The sequence below is a fragment of the Ursus arctos genome, unplaced genomic scaffold (assembly GCF_023065955.2).
Source record: "Ursus arctos isolate Adak ecotype North America unplaced genomic scaffold, UrsArc2.0 scaffold_3, whole genome shotgun sequence".
Lineage (NCBI taxonomy): Eukaryota > Metazoa > Chordata > Mammalia > Carnivora > Ursidae > Ursus > Ursus arctos.
Window position 1 is genome coordinate 53,084,463 of NW_026622985.1, and position 11,637 is coordinate 53,096,099.

Here is an 11,637-nt window from a genome sequence, read left to right on the forward strand (position 1 = left end):
AGTCAAATGTCCATCAATGTATAAATGGGTAAACTAAGTTATATGTACAGGCAATGGAATATTATTCAACCTTAAAAAAGAATGAAATTCTGACCCATGCAATAATATGGATGAACCTTGAAAACATTATGCTGAATGAAGTAAGCTAGATACAAAATGACAGATATTGTACAATTCCTTTTATATGAGATACCTAGAATAATAAAATTCATAGAGACAGAAAGTGAAGTAGTGGTTACCAGGGCCTAGGAGAAGGTGTAATGGAAAATCTGTTTAATGGACACAGAGTTTCATGTGGGATGATGAAAAGTTCTGGAAATGGATAGTGGTTGCACAACAATATGAATGTACTTAATGCCACCAAAGTGTGTATTTAAAAATGTTTAAAATGATCAATTTTATGTTACGTCTATTTTACCATGATAAACCTAAAAAAAAAAAATAACTTCTTAATATTCCAGCATATAAGTATAGTGTTATTGCCCATTTATATGGTTTGGATAGTTATGTTTGTTATAAGAGATAATAAAGTGCGTATATATAAATCTCGAATATAAAATTATTAGATCAAAAAATATATAGAGATGTTTCAATTTCTTGATTTCTTAGTGCCAAATTAATTTCTAGAAAGATAGGCTGTTTTGCCTTTCAATAGTAAATAAACAAATATTTTAGTGAGGATTCCAATCTGAATTTTTATATAGAAAGATTTAAACATCAGGGTAACTCTCACTTCTTCATATAATGTAGGTGTGTTTTACTTCTCTTTAAATCATTCACATTTATATAGCGTCTATTTTTTTTTTAAGTCACACAATCAACACACACACACAACCACTGCAAAAGTGTGACAAGTTTGCCTAATTCCTGATATATAGTATTGTGCTGCATATTGTCAGGTGGTATAGATCAGGAAGTCTCATAAGGAAGGAGGTAAATGCTGGGATTGTATTAAATTGATTTTTCTTGGGTTGCCTGGGTGACTCAGTTAAGCGTCTGCCTTCACCTGGGATCCAGCCCCGACTCTGGCTCCCTGCTCAGTGGGGAACCTGCTTCTCCCTTTCTCTTTGTACCTCTCGCCTGTTTGTGCTCTCTCTTGCTCTTTCTCTCTCTCAAATAAATAAATAAAATCTTAAAAGAAATAGATTTTTCTTTACATATTACTAAATGATTCTAAAATAGAAAAAATTATTAATCCACGGGGATGGGCTACCTTATGAATCAAGTTTGATTGACATCTTGAGTTTAATTAACAAAAAAATATTACTTTGTTGTTTCCTCATTATTTGAAGAGCTATAAAAATTTAGAATTTTGCCATGATGATTAAATTCTAAGAAATCAGATTGTTTGCTTAGCATATAAACCTAAGAAATGAGTTGTAGTGACCCTATTCTAATTTCTCTGTCTTAAGAATGGAAAGGGACTTAAATATGTGGCAATATAGTTTTTGGGTTTTGATTTTTGTTTTGCCGTGTTTTGTTTGAGTTTTCACTGGAGAATGAGCTTGTTTTAAAGCTCACTTGTGAACTAAGGGCACCTGGGTGGTTCAGTCAGTTCAGCGCTCAGGTCATGATCTCTGGGTTGTGGAATCAAGTCCTGCGTTGGGCTCTGTGCTCAGCACAGAGTTTTGAGATTCTCTCTCTCCTCTCCCCCTGCCCCCGCTTATATGCATGCTCCCCCTTTCTGTCTCTTTAAATGGATAAATAAAATATTTTTAAATTTTTCACTTGTAAACTAAAAACATTTTGCCAAGCATTAAGATTCTCTCAACATGGAGGTGGTGATGGGGGCAATATGTGTGGCTATACATATTTATTTCAAGCAGCACATTCCCATATATGGTTTCACTGTAGAGCTTCACCAAAAAAACAGTACTCTTCTAAAATTATATTCACAGATATTGAGCCAAGTCCTAGTACGTGTGCTTAATGATATCCTCAGATATTCTACATGTATAAGTACTTGATTTATATCTGATCTAGCCAAAATCAGGATAAGGCTAAACTGTAACATAACATACACACACACACAAATTACTTTTCTTCTTCCAAGCTAGCGTTAACAAATTGGTAGAGTACCTAACTGCATCTTTGCAACAGTTTGAAAGAGAATTTCCTTTCCTATGCTAGCCCAAGTTGCAAAGGAGTTGTATATCTCTGGAAGTGCTTAGGACTCCAAACTATCAGACAAAAACGATCTTCTAAATTTCTACTTGGTCTGTTTACTTTTATTCTCTCAGAAAAAAATAGGTTAGAGTAGAGGAAGTTAATAGAACATAACAACATCAAGTGTGGCTAAATCCACCACCAACTTGCAGAACAGAACAGTTAACATTTCAGAGTATCAATAAGTAGGAGGTTAAAATAAGGTTTGGTGTTAGGGTGAGGAAAAGGATAGATAATTGGTGGGTAAAACTATGCTTCAGAAGATGGATAATACCAACTAAAAATAGAATTTTGCTCACTTGTTGGGTGCTCAGTTAAGAAGTGTTCAAGTGTAAATTGCTTAGGGGGAATGCTGGTGGCAACTGGAAAAGGTATTCACATACAATATACCTCACTCTTATTGTAGGACTCAGTTAAGAATTTTAATTTAGGACTCTGTTTCTATGTAAATATATTTTCAGTTTCAAGCTGACTTCATAAAAGCACTTTTTTTTAATATAAATTGTGTATTGGGGACTATCTCTTAAGACATTCCTATAGGTTAGGGGTCAGCAAACTTTTTAATTAAAGGGCCACAGAGTAAATATTTTAGGCTTTGTGGGCCCTCTGGTCTGTGTCACAACTACTACACCATTGTAAAATGAATGAAACCATAGGTAATAAAACAAATGTGCTATAGCTGTGGTCTAATAATACTTTATTTACAAAAATAAGAAGCAAACCAGATTTGGCCATAGGTCATAATTTGCCAACCCCAAACTTAATGGAAAAATGTAAAGCTACCCTGTGCATTTTAGTCTCAATTTTAATACCCTGTGTTCTCTTTGTATAAATTCTCAACATTATTTTAGTTACTTCACGGAAGCCAAGGGAAGATGAAAAAGATGGTCAGGCATATAAATTTGTGTCACGGTCTGAGATGGAAGCAGATATTAAAGCTGGAAAATATTTGGAACATGGGGAATATGAAGGAAATCTCTATGGAACCAAAATAGATTCTATTCTTGAAGTTGTCCAAACTGGACGAACTTGTATTTTGGATGTCAACCCACAAGTAAGCTGCATGGATTCCAAAGCTGTTTTTAAAATTTTAATTCCTGTGGAGTTTTTGTTGGGTTTTATTTTCAGATCATGAGGGTGCCTCTTTCTATTACCTGTTGGTGATAGAGAACCTTTTTATGCATCCACAGCTAGTTAAATAAATCTCTGTTCAAAAATTAACCAACAGAGGTTTGGATAGCAATAGAACTTGATAGAAGTTTAGTATTTACTTACTTGCTAAGGTAACATGTAAATGCATGTGTTAGGAAATGTTGATTTTAAAATTTCAGCAAAGCTGCAACATAAAGAATAAAGAAAGTCACACCCCTTCCCAACCAACACACACACACACACATACACACACTGTTCTCTTCCCTCTCATTCCCTCCCTCTCTCTCACTGACCCCTTCTCACCCCTCAACACTCAACCCAACTTAACTTCCGTACTCAGAGATAATTATTGATAGTTTGGTATATATCTTTGTCATTTTAGTATGCCTTAAATACAGGTATATATCTATATAATTTTATTAGATTTTTTTGTGGGTTTTCTATTTTTCTTTTTTACATAAATAGGAAAATTCCATATAGATTCTTTAGCTTTTTTCCATTAAATCTTTCTCTTGAAGATCTTTTCATGTCAGTTGCTGTAGAGCGTTTTTAGTTCTTCGTAATTGCTGCATAGTGTTTTACAGTACCAGTGTATATTAATTTATATAAGCACTCTCAACAGACACAGATTATTTCTGCTTTTTCAATATTAACAGAATTCTACAAGTAACAGAAAGCATTTACATCGTTCTTGGTGATTTTTGGATCATTAAGTTCAGTACTTTCCTCCGTTCAAGAGGATTAAAGGGTAGTATGACTGAGGTCAGAACACAGTTAATGAATCACTATTTTAGGAAAGTACTGTATGTAATCAAAAGGCTAGAAGGGGGCAAGTATTATATCCTTCATCCTTGGTGAGAGGGCAGACAGACTTTGATTAGTTAGCATTTATTATAAATTAAAAGGTAACATAATACAAATTCTAATCCCATATAAATTGGTTTGCAACTGTTCTTCCACACAGGCCCTGAAAGTGCTGAGGACATCTGAGTTCATGCCCTATGTTGTATTTATTGCTGCTCCAGAGCTAGAGACATTACGTGCCATGCACAAGGCAGTGGTGGATGCTGGTATCACTACTAAGCTTTTGACGGTGAGCGGTTCTTTTCAGGCTAACAATATTATTTTACTCCTAAGATTTTTTTTTCTTTTGGGCATGTTTAATTCTAGTCATATTTACGAAATGAATACACTGTATGATGTATTACAGAATAAACATTCATGAGATGTAGCTAGGATTTGGAACAGTATGGCCTTTACTTAAAAATCATTGTTCACTTTATTTATTTTATTTTATTTTATTTTTTTAAAGATTTTATTTATTTATTTGACAGAGAGAGACAGCCAGCGAGAGAGGGAACACAGCAGGGGCAGTGGGAGAGGAAGAAGCAGGCTCATAGCGGAGGAGCCTGATGTGGGACTCGATCCCGGTACGCCAGGATCACGCCCTGAGCCGAAGGCAGACGCTTTAACGACTGCGCTACCCAGGCGCCCCACACTTTATTTATTTTAAAACACGAGTTTAGGGGTGCTTGGGTGGTTCAGTTGGTTAAGCATTTGTCTTTGGCTCAGCTTGTATTTTCAGGGTCCTGGGATCAAGCACCACGTCAGGGTCTCTGCTCAGCAGGGAGTGCTCCCCCCCCCTCTCAAATAAATAAATAAAAATCTTACACACACAAGTTTATTCCCCTGCTACAAATAAAATGGAGCAGTATTAAAATATGCCTATTAATCCAACTCTCATTTTGCCAGTAAGGAAATTGGGCTCCAAGACCATTAACAAGCATATTCATCATAAGGTTTAGTACTGGTAGTTAGTTCTGACTTTTAGTTTCTGTTACATGTTTCCCCTTGTTCTTCCTCTCTCTCTTTTCATATTATGGGAAATTTAAAATACATACGAAAGAGGAAAAAAATGAACTCCCAAATTCCCATCACCTAGGTTCAGCAATGGATGGCCATTTCTGTTTCAATTAGACTTCTCTTCACTTCCTCCCTAACTTGAATTATTTTAAAGCAAATCTTTGATATGTCAACCGTAAATATTTCATTATCTATCTCTAAAAGATAAAAGACTTTTTAAACATAACCATAACACCATTAACACAAAAACATTAAAAAGAGCAACTTCTTAGTGTCATCAGTATACCATCCATATTTGAATTTCTCCAAGATTTATAATTTTTTTTACAGTTAATTTAACTCGGATCCATATAAGATCAACATATTGCATTTACTTCATATCTTCTAAATTTCTTCCCCCCCAGCTTGAGGATAATTGACCTATAATAGACTGTACATACTGAAAGTGTACAACCTGGTAAGTCTGGGCATATGTATACCCCATAAAGCCATCACAGCAGGATAATAGATGTGTCCATCACCTCCAAGGGTGTCCTTGTGCCCTTTCAGGATCCCTCCCTCCCACTGCATCTTCTTCTGTCTACACTGTTTCTGATAAACCTTGAAATCACATAGTGTTAATCCTCTTTGTTCTCTTTCAGGTTTCGCCATGTCTCTATTTAACTTTTTGAATATCTGAAACATAGTTGTAGTAAGTGCTTTCATGTCATCATGTACTAATTCTGACATTTGTGTTAGTTCTGGATCAGTTTTGACTTGAATGACTTTTCTCCTCACATTGGCCATATTTTCTGCTTCTTTTCCTAGTAATTTATTATTGGTTGCCAGACACTGAGCTTTGTTCTAGGATGTACTTTTTGGGAAATAGTTTGTTCCTTTCAGGTGTTGCTTTTAAAATGTGTTAGGTAAGACCAGAACCGTTCTTAATCTGGGGGCAATTATTTTCCACTCCTTGGCAAGACCATTTGAGGACTCTTCCAAATGGCATGTGCATCAAGGTTTTCTGTTCTTCCTGGTGAGAAGACGTCCTGTTCCTGGCTCAGGTCGAACACTTCTCATTTTTTCTGGTGGTTCTCTGGTGGCCTCAGGTAGGTTTACACTGCCCTATTGGTATACAGCTATAAGCTGGAAGAGGGGACCATTTGCAAGTCTCCGAAGTTCTCTCTCCATGCTGCTGTTCTGTTCAGGTATTCTGTCCTGTGAACTCTTGCCACCTTGGTCTCTGGGCTCTCAGCTCTGTCCCATCTTGGAATGTTGGGTAGGCTCCTTCTGGGCTCCACCTTGTGTATTGCAGCCTAGAAGGTCTTTTAAGACAATAAGCTGGGGTAGTTGTAGGGCTCACTTCATTTGTTTCCTGTTTCTGCAAGATATCAGTCTTTTGTTGCCTCACGCACAAGGTCTTAAAAACTGTTGTTCCGTACATATTGTCTGTTTTCATTGTCAGGTAGTAGGGTTAGTCTGATGTCTATTACTACATCTTAGCTGGAAGCAGACATCCATTTACTTTTTCTAATCTGTAAATTCTCACTCCCCACTTCCCCTGTCTTGTAACTTTCTAATTTAGTTGTTCAGTGGGTTAGAGCGCCTGGGTGGCTCAGTTGGTTAAGGATTCAGCTCTTGATTTGGGCTCAGATCATGATCTCAGTGTTGAGGGATCAAGCTCCTGCTCTAACAACAAAAAAGTTGGGTCAGTTATCCTATAGAGTGCTTCAAAGTCTAGATTTTACCAATTTTGTCCCCATTGTGTCATTTTCTCTCTATTCCCTGTGAACTAATAGAAGCTTGGACAGATATAAGTTTACTTTTTCCCCCAAGAATAATTAATAACTGATACTTCTTGTCTTGTTAGATTATGAGTTATATGAAAGGCTCTCTCTTTTTTGTGATAAGATCAGTCAGTGGGTTCAAATGTTGTGAGCCTGATCTGTAAAGTTCTCCAGTAGCTTTTTGCCTAGTGATTTTGGCAAGTTTTATTCATCTTTGCCTGGATCACTTATGCTTTAGGGATTGTAAAATGATAACACTCAAGTTTGTCATTCTTTCTGAATGTATAAACTAGAGTTCTTCTAAGAAATAACCTTTCCTCATCAACTAGTTGATTACTCTGAAGTAGAGTTCTTGCAGGAAAGTCAGGGTATATGCTGATACTTTCCTTTTGATGGGTCAGTTTTCAGAATAATGGATTTGTTCTGAGAGCCCCCAGAAGCAACAGGTGATCAAATAAGATTTGTTTTCTTTGTCTTTTAGTTTTGTTATGAGCACCTGATGTGAGTTTTTGATGTGGTTACTCTATTACAGTTATTCTTATTGGTGCTCAGATTGTCCCATTTTTGACCAATAGGAGCTTATTCAAGTTGGCCCTTGAGACCTTATTTCATGAGCCCAGTAGTCTCAGCTTCCTTGCTATCTGGTATGACAGATGTTCCAGGCTCCTCTTGTACATTTTCTGTTCTAGGCCAGGTATCAGCTGTTTTTTCAAAAGCTCTGGTTCCTTTTAGAGTAAAAGGTATTTTAAGACCATAGTACCAGGGGTGCACATTGTCCACAAGATTGATCATTGTTTCTAGCTATACCTTTCAGGTAGACAGCTAGGATATATGTTTTCTGTTGTATGTATGAAGGAAACCATATCATGAATTCATATTGCTATATCCCATTCAGATGCAGAATTACAAGGTTTTTATTTAACCTCTTTTATCTTATCTCCATTCTGAGTACTGAGTATCCCAGTTCTCAAAAACACTGGGAATGTTAGAATATTGCTCATTTGCTTTATCCCACAGTACACACACAACAGCCTGAGAATAAGTACACCAACACTACCAGGTGTGATTACCATGAACTAGTTTTTTGGTGGATTGTGGTTTTTTTTGTTTTCGGTGGTGGTGGTGGTGGTGGTGGTGGTGGTGGTGATGGTGATGGTGGGTTTTGTTTGTTTGTTTGTTTGTTTTTGTCCTTAAGGTTTATCTCACTGAGTATATGCAGTCAAATAGCTGTGTTTTAAAGTCTCTTGGAATACTTCCTCTCTGTGTACTTAGTTTAGTTACTACTCTTTTTGATGTTTAAATTGGCCCAAGTTTAGCTTGCAGGAATATTCAGTTTGTCTTCTGAGTTTTTTTAACTTAACCCCAATAATCTTTTTTTTTTTTTTTTTTTTAAAGATTTTATTTATTTATTCGACAGAGATAGAGACAGCCAGCGAGAGAGGGAACACAAGCAGGGGGAGTGGGAGAGGAAGAAGCAGGCTCATAGCGGAGGAGCCTGATGTGGGGCTCGATCCCAGAACGCCGGGATCACGCCCTGAGCCGAAGGCAGACGCTTAACCGCTGTGCCACCCAGGCGCCCCTAACCCCAATAATCTTTGATGACTCTTTTCTTCCTAGCTAGATAAGCTGTTCCAGGATTTCTTACATATTTCTTAGACCAGACCTGGAACCAGCCATCCAAAAAACCTGGTTCCTTTTGGTGGGAAATGGTATTTAGAGACAATATAGGTGCTAAAGTTGTGTTCTCAACTTAGTTGCTCATTGTTTCCAGGCTTTTCAGTGGCCAGATATAGGAAATAAATTTTTCTTTTTTAGAAAACACACATCATTTGTTCAGTTTGATAATTCCAGTTTAAACTTTCCATTATTTTACTTAACTTCTTTGACTCTATATTTGTCTTTTTTCTTATGGTGAAAATCTTGGTTCCTGATGACATTAATATAATTTCTTACTTTACGTATATAAACTAAGAACCCACTCTATATATAATTTCTGAGTAACAGTATCTATATTGATGTCAACAGTATGATTATTGAAAACTTTTAAGTTTCAGGCTTTTAAAAAATTGTTCCTAAGATATATCCCACTGGGTATTATTTTATTTTAAAGTTACTGAAATAACTCCTTTCTATGTGGTTAAACCATCAACTTGAAACACAGGTTTGTTTCATTTTGCTTTCGATTTTTAGGTATTGTTCTTGTTTTTATTCGAATTTAATTTTGTTGTATAATTCTATACATTGCATAGTTCTAAAGTAAATCTTAACAGAAAATCTGGTTTTTCTCTGACCTTTCCACTCCCACCTACATAGGTCATCATTTTCATGATATTTTTTAATATACGCAAGTATGTATGTGTATCCTCCCTTCTTCATTTCTTACATAAAAAGTAGCCTATTATATTCAGTAGTCTGCCTGCATTTTCCACTTACCAATATATTTAGAGATTCTCTATGGCCATATATGGAGATTCTTTATTCTTTTTTTCCATCTGTATGGTGTACTCCACTATTGTTACAGGATGGTCATTGTCAAAAAAAATTTTTTTTTCTTAAATGAAGCAGATTGCTAATGACTGTAATAGGTAAGAATTGTTTTCAAGTTGAAGTGAGGCTGTTTGCACATCGATCACAAAAGATATTTTAGTTGTTTCAAACTGACTTAGAGATGTCAGTGAAAATATTAACTGAAATGTGTTAGTGTCCCTCAGGCCTATTTGGAACTCTTTTCTCTTTCTACACTTCTGTGTTTTCACCAAATTCATTATCTTATATACCACTGTTACACTGATTATTCCTAGTTCGTGAATAGGTAACCCAGAATTCAGAGCTCCGACTTGCATAACCCATCGCTACTTAGCTTACATCTGCACTTGGATGTCTCCCAAGACATCTTAAACTTGACATGAACAAAGTAGAATATTGTGTTCTCCACCCTCAAAAAATTGTGCTCTCCCTACTCCCACTCCCCAACTCTGCATTTTCTACAGCTTCTTCTTTCTACATTTTGATTCAACCGTTCATTCATTCATTCATTCATTCATCACTTTTCACATTCAACCCATCAGCCAGTCTTGATGATTTTATCACCAAAATATATTTCCAGTGTGCCATTATTTCCATCTCCTCTTTTTCCATCACAAGCCGGCAGTGTCTTTCTATTGCATATGAGTTCTCCACAACCTAGCTCATACTCATCTCAAGGTATTATCTCTGCCCTCAGTCCCTCTATCCATCCTGGTCTTTCAGTATCTTAAACACATCAAGGTCATTTCCCTCCCGGATTTTGAATTGCTGTTTCCTCTGCCTCGAATGCTTCCCCCCCCCCCCATTATAGTTCTCAGTGTAAATGTCATTTAATACTCAGTATCTTTGTAATCACTCTATCTAAAATAGAATTCTCAAAGTTCTTTGTTCTGGTTGGTTTCTTTTATAGTACTCATTACAACTTGGAAGCTTTTGTATTTATTTGCCCTTAGTCTGTCTCTTCCTCTGGAGGGTAGGAACGCACTCCGTCTGTCTTATTCATTGTTATATCCACAGATGATGAAACATAGTAGACACTTTAATAGGAATCAATAAATATTTGAAGAACATGTAGAAATACTGTGAAATTTCAAAACAGTTGCAATTTAATGAAAAGCTTTATTTGCTCATGCAGAACTATTACTTAGTCATTCCCTACATCATTCCAAAATGACTAGAAATATTATACAAGATATAAACAATGCTAGCTAAAGAAATAAATATGTGTGTGTGTGTGTGTGTTGTTGGGGGTAGGGAGCATGTAGTTAGTCTTCAAAATACATTTCTAATATTCTCTTTCCTAGAGATAAGCAGCAGATTTGGCTTTGAGCTTAATAGGCACTGCAAAATGGTTTCCATGATCTCAGAGCCCATAAGATAAAAATCTTTTGAGCTCTTGCCACAGTCTTTCTGTGCCGCCATAATAGTACACATGAATGTCTTGGCAGATGCTCTCAAGAGCATTTACACTCCTGAAAGGAGAGGCAAATGCCAGGTTCCATGCTCCAAAGTCATTAACCAGTTTCTAACTGTGATGATGAAGCACAGTTACATTGGCGAATTTGAAATCATTGATGATCCCAGAGCTGGGAAAATTGTTGTGAACCTCATAAGCAGGTTAAACAAGTGTGGAGTGTTCAGCCCAGATTTGATATACAACTCAAAGATCTAAAAAATGGCAGAATAATCTGCTCCTCTCCCACCAGTTTGGTTTCATTGTACTGACAACCTCAGCTGGCATCATGGACCATGAAGAAGCAAGACAAAAACACACAGAAGGGAACATCCTGGGATTCTTTTTCTAGGGATGTAATCCATACATGCAAATTTAAAAAAAAAATCGTTTGAAAAGAATGATATAGTTGGGCTGGAAACCTGCAATAATTCTTTTATTACCTTAGATTTCACCTTGAGATTATTGTCAGCAGTTGTTTAATTAGGAATCTTATCCTAAGATCAATGAAAACAGAAGATAGAGAATACTTATAAAGCAAACATGATCACTGCTGGAAAGACTAGAATATGAACAGGTGGTAATGTCTGTTTTAACACTATATAGATTAGATTTTGAGCATTAATATCAGAATCAACATAAAAGTCCCAATGTGCTTATTTCTTATGTTCACTTTGAATCGGTGTTTGAGCAAGGAAATACACATTATGA

The 11,637-nt window shown here is 36.3% G+C and overlaps 1 protein-coding gene and 1 pseudogene across 6 annotated transcripts in view; both read left to right on the forward strand.

Moving 5' to 3' along the window:
• Positions 1-11,637, forward strand: part of PALS2 (protein associated with LIN7 2, MAGUK p55 family member) — a 113,996-nt gene that overhangs the window by 96,132 nt on the left and 6,227 nt on the right. For all 6 annotated transcript variants that reach the window (XM_026507788.4, XM_026507795.4, XM_044387183.3 and 3 more), the window contains 2 exons: positions 3,018-3,220; positions 4,283-4,411. In XM_026507788.4, the coding sequence (XP_026363573.1) occupies positions 3,018-3,220; positions 4,283-4,411 (332 nt within the window). The remainder of the gene's footprint in view (positions 1-3,017; positions 3,221-4,282; positions 4,412-11,637) is intronic.
• LOC113261646 (40S ribosomal protein S15a-like) lies at positions 10,873-11,624 on the forward strand (annotated as a pseudogene).